Source organism: Rhinolophus sinicus, linkage group LG06 (genome assembly GCF_036562045.2).
Source record: "Rhinolophus sinicus isolate RSC01 linkage group LG06, ASM3656204v1, whole genome shotgun sequence".
Lineage (NCBI taxonomy): Eukaryota > Metazoa > Chordata > Mammalia > Chiroptera > Rhinolophidae > Rhinolophus > Rhinolophus sinicus.
The window spans coordinates 284,487-305,238 of NC_133756.1; the positions used below are offsets into that span (position 1 = coordinate 284,487).

Consider the following 20,752-nt stretch of genomic DNA (forward strand, 5'->3'; position numbering starts at 1 on the left):
AGTTCAGGCATTGCAAACAAATATAGCCTTCCTGTCACTTTCTGCAAAGAGCTGAAGTCCTCGGCAAATTCCTGGGAGGGACTCCATCCTACTCACTCTCCTTCATCTTTTCTTTCTATACCTAGAGAAGTAAACAATAACTACTCAAATTTCTATCTTTTCTGTAATAATCTTTGGAATTCGCTCCTGTAAGTTATTTTAATGAACTCACTGCCCCACCCTTTAGAAAATTCAAAACAGCTATAGCTCAGGAAAGGGCCAATAAGACACACAGCAGGAACAGACTTGGCCAGTTTATTTTCCCCACATAAACCTAATCCTAATACTGGAAAGTAAAACTGTATCGTATCACAGTTAAGAGCATAGAGTATGGAAGACAGACATAAAATTCTAAAGTCCACACTGCACTCCTTACTTACTAGTTGTCTAATCCAAAAGAAATGACTTCACCTTTCTAAGTCTCAACTTATCTAGAAAAATGATGTTAAATACACAAGCTACCTCTTAACGTTGCTAATGAGAACAAAATGAACAACTATGGAAAGAGCTCAGCACAGGCTGATGTATAAGAAGCAGTCAATAAACCTCAGCTACTTATGCTTCAATTGCTGTCAGTCATAAGATCTTACAATCGAGTCTCGGGCAGGGCCCTCTTCAAAGGCTCTCTCCTTCCCTATTTTATTAGCTGTTAGACTAAAAATTAGCATAACTAGCGGGGAATTTCAGAAGTCCTTTTTATGACAAGCTAAAGTGAGTTTACTAATAAGCAGACAGACTGAAAAGCTGCTGTGGAAACTAGCAAGGTTTCATTAAAACACACAGAGAGAACGACAAGACCGTCTGTGGTTCTATTAGGTTGGTATAAAAGTAATTGTGGTTTTTGCAATTATTTTTAACCTTTTAAACCGCAATTACTTTTGCACCAACTTAACAGCAATGTTACTGGGTCTCCTCAAATGCAAATATGGATGGGAGGTGGCTCATTAGACCACACCCAAGGTCCTCTTAGCACTAAGTCTGTGATTTACTAGGTTTTCCCACTTTTATCATTTATTTTCAATTAAGTCCCAATTTTTCCAAATGAAAACAATAGCAAGTCTCATCCCAATTACCTTCAAACATTGTTGTAAGAAATAAACAAGTGCTAAAGTAGTTTTAAACTGTAGAGCCACATACTGTATAAGATTTTATTAAGACACATTTAAACAGCTTCTGATAAACCTTGATGTTCATGATGTCTGCTGAAAAAAGTCACAGAGCGTAAAAAGTTGACTATTATAAGGTAAGTCCATGAGGAAAGCATTATAAAGATGGAAGATTAGTGCTCGCTTCGGCAGCACATATACTAAAAAGATGGAAGATTGGTTCTGTTGGTTTGTTTGCTAAAATACTTCATATAGTTAGTAAGCGTTATAATTTACACTATCTCTATTAAAAGGTTAATTGAAATGTCAATAAAATGTCAAAAAAATTTCTTCAAGCCATATATATGACAAAAGTAACAGCAGTTAGAAAGCATCTTATGGCAACATACGAATTTTTCAATTGGTGTTCAAACACTTAGTTGAACTGACAAGACAGTGGGTATTAACAGCTCACCTTATCTTGTAAGGAAAAGGTCCCAGGAAAACCAGCAAAGAGAAACTTGTTCTTGACTTTCAACTTCCCCAAATTTGCTACAATCAGATTATTTGATCTGGAACTTTCTGGGATGAGGAGAACAGGAGCACCGGCTTCAATATCCAGGAGAATCCGTGAGCAGCGCTGGGCTTGATCTCTCACCTAAAAGAGGAAAGAAAATTGACTTAGAGGTTCAATTAATTCCCTAATTTTACAATCAAATAACCTCAGGTTCCCAAGTTTCATGAATTTATAAATCTAAAACAACTAAAATCACATAGAGTATGGAGTTAAATTAGAAATCAGTAACAAGAAGGTAACGGAAAACCCCAAATATTTGGAAATTAGGTTACTCACTTCTAAATAACCCATGGGTCAAAGAAGAAGAAATCACAAGGGAAACAGAAAACTATTTTTACCTTGGTGACTTAAAAAAAAAAAGCATATTAAAATTCACAGGATGCACTTAAAACAGTAGAGAAAATTGTTTAGCATTAAATGCTTATAAAAATTTAAAATCAATGATCAAGGCTTCTATCTTAAGAAGCTATAAAAAGGAAAAGCAAAATGAACCTAAGTAGAGGGGAAAAAAATAATAAAGAAACCACTTATTTAGAAAACAGATAAAGAAAAATCAATTAAACACAGAACAACTACCCAACAACCTCTTTTCAAGTGCTAACTATAATATAGGCCTCATTAAGTTGTTTTTTGGAAAAGACAGATAAAAATGATAAACCTCTACCTATACTTATCAAGGAAAAAGGAAGGAAACAAAAAATGCCACTATCAAGGAATGGGGGACGTTGCTACAGAACCTACAAACATTAAAAAGATAAGGGAACCTATGAACAATTTCATGCCAACAAACTGACAATTTAGATAAAGTGGACACACACAAACACAAACTATCTATAACTAAGATCATAGTGGATGGTGAAAGAATGTTTTCCCCCTAAGATAAGGAACAAGGCAAAGATATCCACTCTCACCACTCCTTTTCAACACTGTAATGGAAGTCCTAGTCAAAAAGTTCAAAAAGGCACTCTGGTTGGAAAGGAAAAAATAAAACTCTTATTCTCAGACAATGTAATCATCTATGTAGAAACCCCTAAAGAATCTAAAGGAAGTAGAATAAGGAAGTTTATCAAGATTGCACAACACAAGGGCAATATACGAGGTATGATAAAAAAATATGGTTAATGTTTAATTTTTAAAAACTTATTACAGTAAAAGATACATTGCCATTAATCCCCCTCAAAATACTACCCCTCACTTCGAACACACTTGTCCCATCGTTCTTGCCACTTTCTGAAGCAGTTCTGGAAGTTCTCTTTCGTGAGTATCTTTAGTTGCACTGTCATGGCTGCCTCAATGTCCTGAATCATTTGGACTTTGGGGAAGAGCCAGAAGTCGCACAGCACCAGGTCTGGTGAATAAGGTGGATGAGGACACACCATAATGTTTTCATTTGACAGAAATTGCCATATACCAAAAGTGATGTATGACACGGAGCATTGTCATGATGGAGGATGATTTCCGGCACACTTTAAAACAAACCTTCTCTCAACCGTAGCTCACACCCGACTGACTGCAAAAGTTGAAATCTGTCACATACTGTTACTAAGGTTCAACAAGCCGCTTACCATATTGGCGATCCCCACCTTTCCGTTGGATGGCACTCGGCAGCAGCATTCACCGTATTTTTTGATCATACCTCGTACAAGTCAACTATATTTCTTACACTTTCAATAATTGGTCATTGCAGTGTTTTTTTAATACGTATAATTTATAATAGCATCCAAAATTGGAAACACGGATAAATTTAACAAAATATGTGTAAGACCATCTAACCACAAAATACTGCTGAGAAATTGAAGACCTAATCAAATGGAAGGATATACCACACTCAAGGGTCATGTAAAGGTATTTATTCTCCTCACCTCCATGCGCCATCCCATGCCTCACTAGAGTTCAGCAATGGCTGCGTTCCTCTAGGAATCCAGCTTTCTCTGGATTCCCATAGCATTGTTTAATCCCGTGCCCTTTCAAGACTAGTGTGGGTGACAATTCTCCTCATATAAAGATTCGATGCAATTTCAATCAAAATCCTAACTGACTTTCTTGTAGGGTAGACAAGCTGATTCTAAACTTTATAAGGAAAAACAGAGGACCTACAATAGCCAAAATAACTTCAAAAGAAAAAAGATGTCTCAAGACACACCACAAAGCAACAGTACACAAGACAAGATGGTATTGGCATACAATATAAATCAATGCAAAGAACAGAAAAGAAATACACACATACATATATGGTCAATTGATTCTCAATGGAAGTGCCAAGATAGTTCAACGGGAAAAGAATAGTCTGGATATGTATATGGGGGGGAAAAAAATCTCAGCCCTTACTTCACAAAATACACAAAAATCAACTCAAAACAGAAGAGATCTAAAATTGTAAAACTTCCAAAAGAGGACATAGAAGAAAATTTTTGCAAAGATTTCTTTAATAAAACACAAAAACCATAAAAGAGGAAAATCTGACTTCATCAAAATGAAAAACTTCTGCTTTTTAAAAAACAGTGTTAAGTAAAAAAAAAAAACAAATTAGATGAGCCACTGCCTAATCATAATTATTTATCTTTATTCATATTTGTATCTTCCCACTAAAATATAAGTTCCATGAGGGTAACGACCTTGTCTTTCTTGTTTTCCATTATGTTCCTAACACCTGGTACAGTACCACACATCATTCCACAATAAACATTCACTAAATAATTGAAGAAATGAACAAAGTTGTCATAAGATCAAATGAGAAAATATATGTGAAAGCACTTTGAAAACTACAAAGCATCATTAATACAAATAAATAATTATTAACCAATGTACAACATACTTATTTTTGCTATCTCCATTTTCCTTCTACAACTAAGTCAACAGAAGAACAGCAAGAAAAAAAACTCATTGCTGGTCACATAGCTTATAATGACAACACCCAGACTGCAGGTTCTTGTTCCAAGATTTCTAAACTGCATGTCAAAAATCTGTACTCTTGTTCCTCAGTGAATAAAGAAGTTTAATATAAGAGACATCACATAAGGTAGAAGACACAGGAAAAGTATGTCATACTTCTGGGGTAAAAAACAAAGCAAACAATTTATATATGGCACAGTCGAATTAGGTACATGATCTAATTTCAAACATCAAGATTAAAAAGAAATTTAAAGTCCCACTGGATCATTATTTACAGACACTAGAAAATACAGGAATAAAAATACAGCTAAAGTCAAAGGTAGATAATACCACTTGTTACCAGTACAATATTAGGAGAAAGGAATTTAAATATCAAACAAAATAGCCTCTTAATCTTATCAGCAAACAAACGTAAGTCTCTTGCTCTCTCTGTAAATCAAACAGCTAGGACTCAAACAGCTAGGATTAAAGATCCTTGAGAAAATCAGTTTTTCTTCAAAATCCACACATTTAGCACTATTCAAAATAGAGAAACATTCCTTTAACCTGCTTGTTTGATATAATTTGATAAAGCAAAGCTTAAAAGACTTATCTGTTTAATTTCTGCTTCCCCCAGGAAGTTAAACCCAGTTACTCAGTAATGTAGTGTCTCATTTCCCAACCTAAATGGTTCCCCACACTAACACTTACTATTGTTTAAACCACACGTAAAAATAATTGTTCTAAATGTACATAATTCTAACAGACAACATTTAGTAAAGTTGTATTAAGAGTCACAAAACTGGGGACCGGTCCGGTGGCTCAGGCAGTTAGAGCTCCATGCTCCTAACTCCAAAGGCTGACGGTTCGATTCCCACATGGGCCAGTGGGCTCTCAACCACAAGGTTGTCAGTTCAATTCCTCGACTCCCACAAGGGATGGTGGGTAGCGCCCCCTGCAACTAAAATTGAACACAGCACCTTGAGCTGAGCTGCCGCTGAGCTCCCGGATGGCTCAGTTGGTTTGACTCCCGCAAGGGACGGTGGGCTGTGCCCCCTGCAACTAACAACGGCAACTGGACCTGGAGCTGAGCTGTGCCCTCCACAACTAAGACTGAAAGGACAACAACTTGACTTGGAAAAAAGGCCTGGAAGTACACACTGTTCCCCAATAAAGTCCTGTTCCCCCTTCCCAATAAAAAAAAATCTTTAGAAAAAAAAAAAGAGTCACAAAAATGTACATGGCTTTATAGAACTAAATCCTATAAAACAATACCACTTACAGTATTCAATACCATGAGTAGGATTCATTCCTATTAAAATTATTCAAGAAATAAACTATGTACACAAAGATATTCACGGAAGTATTACTCATAGGAATGAAAAACTGGAAGCAATTCAAATGTTAAAAAATGAGAATATGGTTAAGTAAACTGACTTGCTGGACTATACAGTCATTAAATAGGACAGCTATGAAAAATGCAAAGAAAGATAGAAAAAAGATTATGAAAAAAGGTTATGAGAAGATGGATTCCCAAAGTACATGCATAAACACATTTTATGTATTTTATTCTATGTACTATATGCTTTTCTTCAATTTAAAAGTTTTTTTTTTTTTAAAGCATATGTAGACCATAAATATAACACCATTTTATACTCAGTAATTGGCCCAAAATAAAAAGGGTGACGACAATGCAAGTGTTGGCAAGGATATGAATTACAGGGAATTGTTATGCACTGCTGATGGGTGTAATGGAAGCAGCCATTTTGAAAAACAATTATCTTGTAAAAAGAAACATGCAATTAGCCTATGGCTCAGTAATTCCACTCCTAAGTATCTCAGAAAAACTCTTACACACATGCATCAGTAGACATATCACACAACAGCAAGACGCTGTAAACAACCCAAGTATTCAACAGGAGAATGGATAAATCATGTGTGTTACACCAATGAAATACAACAGTGAAAGTATATGAAATGCAATCACATGTAACAACCCGAATGAGTCTCAACACACTAAGTGACAAAAAAAAGCAAGTCACAGAATAGTAAACACAGTTTAACAACATTTTGTAAAGATTGAAACAAGCAAGACAAGATACCACATAGGAACTTTTTTTTAAAGCGATAGGTAGACCCAAAATCAGGACAGTGGTTACCTAAGGAGTTGGCAGGGGACTGGGGTAGGGAGGGATACATGCAGCAGTCTTAATAATGTTTTAGTTTTTATTTTGGTGGTGGGTTCATGGATGTTCATTTTATTATACTTTATAACTTGTATACATGCTCTAGATATTTTTATATCTGTCAAAACCTCGTATTTTTTTGAAAGTTTTAAGGAGAGAAAAAAAAGTTATATACTCCCTGATTATTAACCATAGAAACATGTATAGGGAGAAAATGAAAATATATTAAAACATACCTATGGTGCCATGAGATTGGAAGACTGATTCTTTTTTCTAGATTCCCTATAATGATGATGCTACTTTTAAATTTTTTAAAAATATATTATCTGGAAGACATACAGGAAACCAGTAACATTGGTTGCTTCCAGGGAGAGAAACTAGGTGGTGAGGAAAAATAACTGAGAAGAAGACTTTTCTCCAAAAGTCCTTTTTTACTTTGATTCTGTACCAAATCAATATACAACACATTCAAAAATTTTTAATTTAAATTAAAACATAAAAATTTTAAATGTTGCCACTATAAAGACAGCATTTATTTCGTAAATTATAATCATTTAACTAATAGTTTAAAAATAAATAAAAACAAGTTTTACAAACAACTTTATTACCATCCTTTTGGGTGGTTCCCAGACTGTGGGCCAAGGTACCACAGGACACTGCCACACACTCACAGGTATGCACACTGCCAGGACATTTTAATTTTTTAGGGAAACACATCATCTGTCAGACACTGCACAAACTACTAGCTTGAGGGAGTTCACATTCCATGTCAAATCATGTGACATTCCTTTCAGTGATGCCTTATCTTTGCAAAGCTAGGTCGTAAGCAGTTGCTATGACAAAAAGCAAGAACCATGAGAAAATAAACATGGAACAGGAAACGAGGGCTGTGATGTCCTATCTGGTTCCAAGTTTGAGAAGTTGTACAAAGCCCACGAGTACATACATATAACTAGTAAATAATTGTGGTTATTTATAAATGAAATAAAAATATTACTCTTTCACTTATGTGTTATTATTTTCCAAACAGCTACTAAATTGTTAGGACATATATACTTATTAAATTGTTTAGTCTTCATTACTTTTCAAATGGAAAGGCCATTAGGTGTTTCCTTTGGCCTAGGATGTGCCATGGAGAAACCTCTAAGACATTAAGGGAGCAATGAACTAAGAAGTTTAGGAACTTCTAATCTATTTGCAGAAACCCTCTTTATGTATGTTCTTCGGGACCACTTTCCAAGAGAAGAATCCTCACTAAGTTCTAGAAGGGCCAAAAGCCTTAAGTGGGATCCATAAATTTCTTTTACCTTTTTTTAGAGAAAGGTAAAGCTAAACTTTAAAGGTGATGAGAACGCGATATAACGACTTAAGTTCTCCAATAACAGTACGATTTCTATAGATAACCAACTACATGGAGGACATTACTAAGCATAAAATTACCGAATTACCTTTACTTCTTTCAGTGAAATTTTCCAGATTTATCTCTAGAGGCTTAAAAGTTCCACCGATCAAACTGAAAAAGCAACTTGGGGAAGTGAGAGAACCTACCGTCTGCCCCTCAATTGCAGCTCGCTGCCGTCCTAAGACGTCTTGCAATTGAGTGAAATGCTGGATGAAGGCCACCACCTCGGCCTGGAAGCGCTGCGTGTGCACATACTGCACGGAGGCCATCTGCAGGCTCACTCGGATGTCGTGTTCTCTCCGGAGCAGAGGGTCAGGCCGTCCATATCTACGCACCAAGGCAACAACGTGACTGACAGCAGCAAGGTGCAAGTTGGTATTTAAAGAAAACTTGCATCGATTTAGGGTTTTCCCTAGAAAACAGCTTTAGCTATTCAATGGAAATCCACCTCAAGTTTCACAAAGCGAACTCCAATAATTACTGCCTTTCGAAGCTACAGCAATGTGTTCAGGATGTTAAACACAAGTCTGGTGATAGCCGGGGCTATAAACCGGTAGGTAGGCAGCTCCAGGCACTAAAGTCATTTGATTCCAGAACTCACTCAGAAACCACTTGCGGTTCAGACCTTTCACCTGGGCCTCTAATTCCCTGACTTTAAGGAAAAGGGATTATTCCTGCTCATTCTGTCCTAGCAAAGACTGTGACAATATGAACTTGAAAGATAATAAAAACAAGGCCATGAAACATTGGGTAAAGAAAGGCAACAGAACCAGCATTTCTGGGGGAAACTGTCTTCCAGAGGCAGAAAGAAATCTTCTTTTAACTTCAGTGAAATGTTAGCCAAAGAGACTTAGCATCTATCTTCCAAGATAAAATAGAAAACTTTTCCAGATGGTTTTTGATTTAATGGAGCATGGTGTCCTAATAATAGATTATCATACAGGACACAGTCACTTTTGCTAAGCACCTATTTTGTGCCAGGCAGAGAGTTAAGAGTTTTATATTAATTATCTCGTGTATTACAGAACCATGACACTGGCGTAGGTAATAATATAAACAAATCAATCTAAACTCTCAGTAGAGTATGATATCCTCTCCCTGAAAATGAAAGAAAAAAAGTTCTCAGACATCTTTAGAAAGTTTTTCTCAATTGTTTGAACATCAGAATCACTTTGGCAAGTTAAAAAATAAATACATTTAAAAAGAAAAAGGACTGAGAACTACCCTAGATCATAATATTTGGGGGCAGAGCTGGATATCTACATTTTCTAACAGCTCCCCCAAAGGTTGAGAAACCTCCATTTTAAACTTCCTGCCTTCTGAGAAAACCATTCTTTTATACCTACTTAGACCTAAAGATGCCTTCTGAATTCTAAAACTAACAAGACTCAATCCAGATTATGTTTATACAGAAAAAAAATGCATAATGTAATTTAACACCCATATCTTCAACAACTTTCTCAGGCTGAGATCATTGCAGAATGTTTAGAGCTTGATGGAAGCTGATCTAACATAGTCCCTTCGATATTTAGATAAAAAAACTGATGCGTGGAGATGAAGTGAGTTGCCTGAGGTCACATAACAAGTTAGTGTGAAACTGGAATGAGGGCCCAGGCTTTTTAATAATCAGCATTATTTCAATCATACCCCATCTGTTTATGAAACCTGAGTAGCCCACTTCAACACGCATCCATTTTACTATAAATCAGGATTCCTCACAACTAGATCATATCAAATTTATGTAAGAAGGTAAACATTTTTTAAACTTTTCTTCATTGTTTAGGTAACAAGAATTTGAAACAGTAAGCAATTATGACAAAATGTCGAGTGAGAAAAGAGCGATGTTTTTACTTAAAAGTCTGGAAGATGAGTGCTTCTTCCCCACTTGTAGTGAACCGTTCTCTGTAGAACTCTCCGTGGGCTGTCAGGTCACTTAGCGACAGGCTCCCGAGACTTCCCTGTAAGGCCAGGTCTCCCTCTAGAGATGTCAAAAGTAGAAAGCATCATGTATCTTTTTGTTTTGTCATGCATCATAAATATATCTGGAATGAAAACTGATACACACATGCCTTAGGCTTTTCACTATTCATCAAACTACATGACAAAAGCACATTTTCATACTCCAGTGTCCCCAGAAAAAGTGTTTTATGCAATTTCTCAAGTAGTCTCAGTGCAGAAGTCCAAAGGGGACTGAAATAACGCAGCAACATCATACTTGAACATTTACAAGAGGAAAGAAATTAAAATACACAATTTAAGGCATAACACATTTACAAATACAGATAGAAACGTGATCCCTCTGTGATAAGACCACTGATTAGAACTAGTGAAATATCTAAGGTCTATTAATTGTACTGTGGATAAAAGAATAAAAGAGGAAGTATCAGAGATATGGCAGGTGTTCAAGCCACCTTAAGTGGGTTTTGGTGTGGTTTAATTAAAAAACAAAATTAATGAGCTAGGCAGACACTGGAGACACAGATTTGAAACTACTGCGATGTGTATCAGACGTGAAGCCCCTGGATGGTGGTAGAACAAAGGACTGTGAAACCATGTACACCTGAGATGCGAAGCTATCATGAGTTATTCTTAACGTGGGGTGGATATTAAAAAAGGGATGTGCTGAACTGCTGCTTCTGTAAAACAAATTTTATCATAATTAACATTATAAAACAACGACTAAGGGGTTTATACTGGGCATGCTGGGTCATCTCCCAGCGAATCAAAGACACATACTTATTTTGGATTCTTAATGTCCTCTGGCAAAAATACCCAAGCTTCTCCAATGTGAAAGATCTCTCTCTTCTGGAAGCATTTATAAAGTAATTTATAGCAGGTATAAAAACCTCACTTTCAGTTCATTCTGTCCCCAAAGGACATTCTTGTTTCTAACTACAGTCCACAGTGAGCTTTGTAATCTTCCATATTTCATTACCTGCTCCTTCAGGAAGGAATGGCATTTTATGCACTTTATAAACCCCTACTGTTTAGAACTTGATACAGTGGATCACTTGTGTTCTCCTAAGAATTTCAACTGAGTCCCATTAGAAAGAATGCCAGGTGTGCTACCATACCCTCCTGCTTAAAACCAAGGCCCCTACTAGTGGCTCCCCCTCTTTACATCAACAGTGAACACATGCCCTGGTCTCCCAGAGACAGCCTTGTTATACACCAGGTGTTAGTTAGCATATGATCATTTCCCAGGTGTAATTATTAATAATGCCCCCTTCCACTCTCAAAAATGTCCCAATTTGGAAAAACAAAATCAGATAGTCACCCAGATAGTTAAAAACACAGGTGCCAGGGCCCCATGCCAACGTACTGAATCAGATTCCTGGGATGGGGTGGGGTGCGCCAGACACCTGCATTTTTAACAACCTGTCCAGACGATTCTGATCCATAGGCCAGTATCTGGGAAACGCCACCACAAATCACGGCCAGACCAATAACCACAATCAAGCCACTGCCTCCACACCTTACTTAGCATGTGAGGACAAATCGATTTGTGAACAAGATGTTGAAATTCTTACCAGATTTTGCAAGTTTGATTTTTCCCCACTTACCAATCATTTCTAGGTGTGCCACCAATTTGGACACATTCGCTTTCGCAAGCTCACTGGTGGTCTTATTCAGCACGAGAGAGAGCGAGTGAACCTAAGAACACAGAAGACAGAGCAAGGCAAATATTACTGGGGAAAACAGGGCATCTTTCAGGCAAACAGCAGGACAAAAATCAAGGAAGAAACAGAGAGGCTCAGGAGACCTGAAGCTTTTGTTGATGCCAATCTCATTTCAGCTTTCTTTAGTCAGTCAAATCTAAGGAAAGAGCTGATGAAAAAAGAACTCAACTGCGCAATCTAAAACCCAGGTCCTATGGTGTCTTCGTCTATGGTTGCCTTGTCTAGGCTGTTAGTGAAATGTTTTACATTATGAAACAATTTTTCTCATTTTTGCATTTATCTTTAATATTGCACTCTTCTGTCATCATTCATAGAGGTTCACTAAGTCTCACACTAAGAAATCTGTCAAAACAAAATGACACATGTAATTTAGAATCCTTAATGTCTTTGGACAAATACTTAATTGAAGCTCCTGTTGACTATTGGGACTTCATCTAGGAACCACAGTCAAAGATTTTCTTTCCAGGGCGGCCGGATGGCTGAGTTGGTTAGTTAGAGCGCAGTGCTCATAACCCCAAGGTCACCAGTTCGATTCCCACATGGGCCCTCCACAACTAGATTGAAAACAATGACTTGGGGCCGGCCCGGTGGCTCAGGCGGTTAGAGCTCCATGCTCCTAACTCCAAAGGCTGCCGGTTCGATTCCCACATGGGCCAGTGGGCTCTCAACCACAAGGTTGCCAGTTCGGAGTCCCACAAGGGATGGTGGGCTGCACCCCCTGCAACTAAGATTGAACACGGCACCTTGAGCTGAGCTGCCTCCCGGATGGCTCAGTTAGTTGGAGCGCATCCTCTCAATCACAAGGTTGCCGGTTCTATTCCTCGACTCCCGCAAGGGGTGGTGGGCTGTGCCCCCTGCAACAAGCAATGGCAACTGGACCTGGAGCTGAGCTGCGCCCTCCACAAATAAGACTGAAAAAACAACAACTTGAAGCTGAACGGCACCCTCCACAACTAAGATTGAAGGACAACAGCTTGACTTGGAAAAAAGTCCTTGAAGTACACACTGTTCCCCAATGAAGTCCTGTTCCCCTTCCCCAATAGAATCTTTTAAAAAAAAAGAAAGAAAACAATGACTTGACTCGGAGCTGATGGGTCCTGGAAAAACACACTGTTCCCCGATTGAAAAAAAAAAAAAAAGATTTTCTTTCCAAGAACAACTGAAAACAAAAGAAAGTCAAAATCTTCTGTCTTAGGAATAACATTCTTTGTAATAAATAAATTCTGTATTGTAATATTGTTATCTGAAATATTCAAAGGACGTGTACGTCTAGGATGCATTGAGGCAGGCACGTCTGAGTGCCATCACTGGGGACAATGAAGGAGCAAGCGGAAGTTCAAATCTCAGTTCACACTCACTGCTCCCGAATGGCAGAGACCGTGCCATACTAACCCCTTCATCTTCAGTGCCGACCACAAAGTAGGTGCCCAGAAATGTTGGATGAATAAATGATTAGGGGTAAAAAAAGATGAGGGAAAGAAAGAAAATGAGATGAGGAAAGAAAGAAGGAAAAACACTTGTAGAAGAAGGCAGGGAAAAAAGGACTGATAACTGCAGACGGAGCAATGCGCTCAGGGACGGAGCAATGTGGCTCCAGGGCCACAGAGGTCCCCTTGCAATAAGCTTTTTGACAGAGACCACAAAAGGATCTCAAGGGAATGAGATTATCGTTAAGGGGGAACTATAAACCCTCTGGTCACTTAATCACCAAAATAACAAACACTGGGTCTAAACATGCTTCATTTGGAGCAATCCAGCTGTCACCACCTGAACCACTATCTTAGCATGAATCTTGGCGTCACTGCAAGTGGGACAACCAGATGTTGTATACTCCTGACATAATGCGATAGGATGCACTCAGCCCCACATAAGAAATGCTTTTACCCAAGAGCCGAACCTGAATCTGATCAACTATCTGAAACTAACTTCATTTCTAAAATGAGAAGATGAAAGAAGTCAGATGGCACCCCAAGGAAACAGACAAATCTGGACCGTCGGACTGTACCGCACGCTAACCCAGTTTCTACAAGTCAATTGCATAGGGGAAATAAAGGGGAGACAGGCTGACTTAACTAACAGAGATTTAAGAGACAAGACAGCAAATGTAACGTGTGAAACTCATTTGAGGGTCTCCATTCCACAAATTCATGTCATTTTACTTAATTCTCATTTTGTAGAGGAGGAAACTATGGCTCAAAAAAGCAAAGTATCCCACTGAACTGTGGGTATCAAAGGAAAGACGTGAAGTTTCCTAAACCAGTCATTCCTCTACAATGCACGGGAAATGGGCATTTTTGAGACAATCAGGGAAATCCAAGCATGGACTGGCGGGTGTTAAGTAATACCAAGAAACGCTTGTTAATCTAGATGTGACAGTGCATTGTGGTTATAAAAAAAAGTCTATTTTTATTTTTTAGAAATGAATACTGAAGTACGTAGAGGTGCAATGATATACCTGGAATTTGCTTTAAAATATTTCAGCAAAGAGGTGAAAAAGGAATAAAGTAAATGTGATGAATCTCACAGGCTTGGGAATGGGGGTTCATTATACTATTCTCTCTATTTGTGATGTGTTTGAAAGTCTTCGCGATAAAAATGTTCTCAAAAATTCTTACTCTAAAAAAGCGCATTCTTGAGGGGCATTTATCTAGTCTTGTTCTCCTGTGAAACCAGCTACATCCATCTATGCAAAGCCCCTAGAAGCGCTCCACACCCAACACGAAAGGGTTCCTAAGGCAGGTAATTACTAGGGGCACCAAAGAACAAAGTGATAGTCACGAACACGTGGAGTCCAAAGGAATGAGGGAAGCCTCTCCAGGTGCCGTTCATCTTGCTAAACAAGGTACCAGAGGCCAGAGTTCTGCAAAGGCATCCAGCCACACTGAGGGGTAAAACTGGTTCACGCCCAACTCTTCAGAGAGCTCTCGCCTTTCCCGAGGACTGAAGCCTACTGCCAGCTTAGAAAATAAGAAAAGAGCAACTAAATAAAACATTGTTCTCCTGTCTGACTTCTCCCCATCAGCAAACGCAAGTCCACACATGCTAAGATGCGTCCAGGAGGAACTTCATCCGACGCACACAAATGTAACCAGCCGCTAGCAGGGGCCCAGGGCCCAGGGCTGGTACTAGCTACAGCGATGTACCACCAACTGGTCCTTAAATGTACTACTGCCACACCTCACTGTTTGATGACACAGAGCAGAACAGCCTTAAATTCAAATGATGTCTTCATGTGTGTTTTGTTTGTTTTTTAATTTATTGGGGTGACAATTGCTAGTAAAATTACATAGATTTCAGGTGTACAATTCTGCATTACATCATCTATAAATCCCATTGTGTGTTCACCACCCAGAGTCAGTTCTCCTTCCATCACCATATATTGGATCCCCCTTACCCTCATCTCCCACCCCCCACCCCCCTTACCCTTACCCTCTGGTAACCTTCATGTGTTTTTAAACATTTGCAATGAGTACAAAGGACAAGTTACAAGTATGGCAATCCACGTAATAGTAAAAATAATAATAGCCATCATTCACTGAACGCTAATTTCAAGCCATGCACACTGTGCAAAGGGCCTTACCTATATCACCTCATTGAATCCTTGCAGCAACCCAATAGTGTAGGCACCATTTAACACCATCAGTTTATTGATGAGAAAAATGGAGGGAAAAAGAGGTTAAAAATTTGCCCAGGGCCAAATAGCTGTAGTTTGTGAACAACAAAAGTGCCAGGCTTCCAACCCAGGCAGTCTGATTTTTGAGACTTCATTTCTTACAGCTGTATTGTTGCCCTCAATGAAAAGCCAGAAATGTTCTGAGTGAGTGGGGAGATGACGATAAAAGCCACATTTTAAAGGACCTACTATGTACTAGACACTTTGCAGGGTGCCTTACACACATTACCTCATTTATTATCTTCCTTAGATGATGGAAGATGAGGAAACTGAGGCTCAGAGAAGCTAAGTAATCCACTGAATTATACAGTACAACCCAAAGGAAAGACAAACAGTTACTTAAGCCATTCATTTTCCCTGCCTCCAGATGGAATTTACACAACAACCTTCTGTCAGATAGTAATGTCTACCCTTTGGTAGCCCACATCTAGAAAACTGCATAGCTCCCCTGCCAATAAGACCTATTTTTTAGAGTAAATGTACAAAGCCAGCATTCAAATAAACAAACCAAAATGCATTCTTAGAACTTCAAGGAGTGAAAGGGAACTGATACCTTGAGATCCAGCTTGGTGTTAACTGGGTCCTGAAGTTCAGACTCTGGTACAGCGTTTGACTCCGACCTCACGTTCTGCAGAGGGTCCTCAGGCGGTACCTTCATTGCATGGTTGTCTGCAGTGGAGCCAATTCCAAAGAAATCAAGTATCACAACCCAGGTCTGCAGAGTGATGAGCACGTCCAAGCAGTTAAAATCAACATCGATGCTTCGGTTCACTCGGTTATAAATGGAAGAAAATTCGGGATGCTTCTTATCTACCAGGAATATATTGATGTGGACCAAGGAATCATCAAATTTACTCTTTCCAGCGAGTATCCTGGGCTCGTCCACTGATGGAGAAGGTGGGGGGGTCAAGGGGCAGTCCTGGTCCTGGACTTCCTTGGGCTTCTTCCGGGACGCCGAGGTGGGTCTCTGATACAGCTGGAAGACATTGGGCGCTTCCTCCACGTGAGAAGGGAGAGACCGAGGCATATCAGGATACTCCACGTTGGACACTGAAGGGCACGACTGAGAAAGATATTCTTTCTGTGCTAAACTAGAAGGCTTAGGGGCGCCCCGAGACACCATCAGGTTCTTATACTTGGAATCTGGATTTTTCTCCAGTAAGTCTTCCATCAGCAGAGAGCGCAGGGCGATCTGAATGGAGAGAGTCTGAGGATGGTCTTTACTGAACTCCACCTCAAAATCCTGAAACTTTAAGCTCACGAGCCCCTGGGCCCCCAAAGTCAGATCTCCACTTAGCTGAACTTGAAGCTCTGCGATACAAAAGTTGGCTTGAATCTGGGTAAAGGATTTCACTTCCTTCACAGACAAGGACTTTTGAGAAGAGTTGGAAAGGCTGGAGTGGCTGAACAAGCCATTCTCCTTCCTTTCAATGGAAGGTTCTCCACAGGTACTGAGGGAAGGCAGAGGAGAGTCAGGGCACGGTGAGGAGGGAGCGGTGCCTGGAAACTGATTCAGATCTTCACTGTACACGAGCGTATCCAGCGTTTGCAAAACCTGCTCATACACGTGCTTTGCTAACACCACCTGTACGCAGAGAGAAAAACTCAGTTACTCCGCGACTACCATTAGCTGCACTCGGCTACACTGGCGACAGATTTCCAAAGCTGATTTGTACGGGTTTCTCCTGAGTGATTATAAATTGCTGGATAGCAAGGACTGTCTCCTGTGTTTCTTTTCTGTCCTTACCTCTCTGTAACCCATGTCTATTCACAAGGCCCTCCCCTGGTACCTCACAGAATAATCTAGACACAATAAATGTTCAGTAAGTACCACTGATCATAGGCCTGAGTCAGCAAAGTCACCCTAACCCCACAAAGACAACTGCAGAGATTGAAGGGAACATGGCCAAAAGTCTAACGTGGTTATACCACAGGGCTGAGAAACAAGACCATCGGTTCTAAAACTCACAGGCCACCACCAATTAGTGTAACAACCTATGTTTAGTAAGCTAGACAAACAGACAGTACTTTTTAATGAAATAATGATGATCCAGGATTACTCATGTTTCCTTTCTCCCTTACTTTGTTTTCAATTACAATTTCTTACTAAAACTATTTTCAGACAAATTTTTTATTTACTTAAGGGCAATTTTTAACAGAGGAATTCCAAACAGATATAAAAATGATAGAATTAAAAAGTGACCATTTTGTAACCCCTAATTAAATAATTTATCCCATCCCAGTTCATCGATGGAATAAGCCCTTATAGGAACGATTGACAGAGAATTTTACAATGGAGGGATCAGGTTCCGGCCACTTGAATGCAATCATCAATTTCAGCATCACTAACAGAGAGACAGCTAGACATTATAGGCCTCCTGACACAATGCAATATGAAGTCCACAGCACTACCTTTTGAAGTGTCTGCCCCCGCCCCCAAAAAGAACCAAAAAAGAACGTGAATCCAATTAAACCTGTAGAGTTAAGTTACAGTTTACAGCAAATGTGGGGGAACAAGTTAAGTGACACCACAAACAAACAGCCTAATCCAGAATGTGGGACATTCTGCAAGAGAGCTGACCTGGTTTTCATAACAAAATAAGGGCCTGGGGTGAAAAATGAGGGGAAAACTAAGTTAATAGAGACCCACAAGATGTATCACATAAATGCAATGCATGGACCTTCTCTGGATCCTGATTCAAACAAACCAAAAGTGAAAAGACATTGGTTTTCCCGTCAAGGTGGAGGAATAGGTAAACGCTGTGCTTACGTCATCTCACGACCACATCAAAACTACAACTAAACTACAGAACAACCCGTACTCAGAATCGCCTGAAGTCCTACAATTAAGGACATACAGGAGAAGCCACATTCGAGACTGGTAGGAGGGGTGGTGATGTGAAATGGGCTGGTCGCACACCGTGTGTGGCGGTTAAAAACAGGGAGGGCTATCTCACTGCAGAGGTCCCCCTGAGGAGCGAGGGGTCCCACCCCTATGTCAGGCTCCTAGCCCAGGGTTCCAGTGCCAAGAAGAGAAGTCCCCATAAATTCTGGCTGTGAAAACCAGCGGAGACTGGCTGAGTGAGATGGAGGGCAGCGGCAGTCCCAGGTGATCCTCTTAAAGGGACCATGCATGAACTTACTCGCTGACAGACTCACTCGCTCTGAGCTTCAGAGCTAGAGCAGCAGGTCGAAAGGCGCCAGGGACATACGGGGAGGAACTAAATTGTCTGGCCTCAGGATGAGGGCTGGAGGGACAGCTTTCTCCCTACAGAAGTGCTGGCAGAATTCGTTGTTCCTTTGTTGAGCCTTCGGCCCTCCCAGCAAATGCAAGTGGCTGCTATCTCTGAGTCTCCATCAATGTAACTACAAAGTTTGCCCCGCCCTGGTGAGTCCGGGACGCTGCCCTACCCACTTCCAGGCCCATCCAAACTGCTTCCAGTGGCTTTTCCATACAAATGGCTTATCTTGGCTCATGCCATGTATTTTCCTAAAATCTCTCAAAGGTTCACAAAAACCAGGCAAGCATCTGGCCTCTGCATGCCCTGTATCTCTTGCTGAGTAGCCCCAAACCCGGCACTAGTGGCAGCTGGCCTTGGTTCACAGCTTAGCCTCTCCCAGGCGCCTCCAAGCACAGCGCTGATGGCAGCCATCTGCAGATTGCTTTGTGGCTCATTCCAGGTAACCCCAGGCAGGGCACACACTAAACTTGGGCTATGGTGGGGCCCCTACCAAGAGGTCATGGGGCCAGCATGCCTGGTGGCCAACTCAAAGCCAGAGCACCACCCAGCTGCCTCGATGGATGACACACCCAAAGGGCAGACTGGGCAGGTACCAGAGCCCCGCTAAAGTGAATCCTGCTCTGTGGGTCAGCCCTGCACAACAGCTCTTCCACTAGCCATGTAGTCACGGCTAGTCCTCACAACACATCAGCCTGAGGAGGGTCAATCTCAACCACTGACATGCAAACAGCAACCAAGACTCAATTACAACAGGAAGGCACACACAACCCACACAAGGGACACACCTAGAGCACCCGGCTCTGGTGACCAGGGAGATTGCATCACTGGGCCCCACAGAACCTTCTACATAAGGCCACTCAACTAAGACTGGGAGACATAGCAGCCCTACCAGATACATAGAAACAAACACAGGGAGGCAGCCAACATGGGGAGACAAAGAAACACGTCCCAAATGAAAGAACAGAACAAAGCTCCAGAAAAAGACCTAAACAAAATGGAGACAAGTATTCTACCAGATGCAGAGTTCAAAACACTGGTTATAAGTATGCTCATTATCTCCCTGAGAACTACAAGAGGTAGGAAACACAGAAATGGAGACAGAATACATAAAAAAGAACCAGTCAGAAATGAAGAATACAGTAACTGAAATAAAAAGTACATCAGAGGGAATCAACAGTAGATTAGAGGAAGCAGAGGATAGAATCAGCAATTTAGAAGGTAGGAGAAAATACCCAATCAGAACAGCAAAAAGAAAAAAGAATTCAAATAAGTGAGGAGAGTTTAAGGGGCCTCAGGGACAATATCAAGCGTACCAACACTCACATTACAGGGGTACCAGAAGGAGAAGAAAGTATAAAATTGAAAACGTATTTAAAAAATAATGATGGAAAACTTCCCTAACCTGGCAAAAAAAAAATATATACAAACCTAGGAAGCACAGAGTCCCACACAGGATGAACCCAAACAGGTATCTACAGCAAGATTACTCTACCCAGCAAAACTATTGTTTAGAAATGAAAAATAAATAGCTTCCCAAACAAGAAAAAGCTAAGCATTTATCACCGCCAAACCAGTATTACAAGAAAGGTTAAAGGGACTTCTTTAAGAAGAAGAAGGAAAAAAAAGGATCAAAAATATGAATGGCAGTAACTACATATCTAGCAATAATTACTTTATATGTAAATGGGTTAAAATGTCCAAAAGATATAGGGTGTCTGAATGGATAAGAAATCAAGACCCTTACATATGCTGCTTACAAAACACTCACTTCAGATCAAAAGACATCCACAGACTGAAAGTAACGGTATACAAAAATATTTCATGAAAATGGAAATGGAAAAAAAAAAACTGAGATAGCAATACTTATACCAGACAAAAACACCTTTAAAACAAAGGCTATAACAAGAAACAAAGAAGGACCCAGTAATCCCACTTCTGGGAATTTACCCAAAGAAACCCAAAACACTACTGCGAAGGGACATGTGCATCCCTATGTT

The 20,752-nt window shown here is 40.0% G+C and overlaps 1 protein-coding gene across 12 annotated transcripts in view; it reads right to left on the bottom strand.

Moving 5' to 3' along the window:
• Positions 1–20,752, bottom strand: part of VPS13D (vacuolar protein sorting 13 homolog D) — a 236,404-nt gene that overhangs the window by 178,469 nt on the left and 37,183 nt on the right. For all 12 annotated transcript variants that reach the window (XM_074334030.1, XM_019756290.2, XM_019756289.2 and 9 more), the window contains 5 exons: positions 16,067–17,098; positions 11,724–11,814; positions 10,012–10,138; positions 8,307–8,487; positions 1,600–1,782 (listed from right to left, as the gene is read on the bottom strand). In XM_074334030.1, coding sequence (XP_074190131.1) covers positions 1,600–1,782; positions 8,307–8,487; positions 10,012–10,138; positions 11,724–11,814; positions 16,067–17,098 — 1,614 coding nt within the window. The remainder of the gene's footprint in view (positions 1–1,599; positions 1,783–8,306; positions 8,488–10,011; positions 10,139–11,723; positions 11,815–16,066; positions 17,099–20,752) is intronic.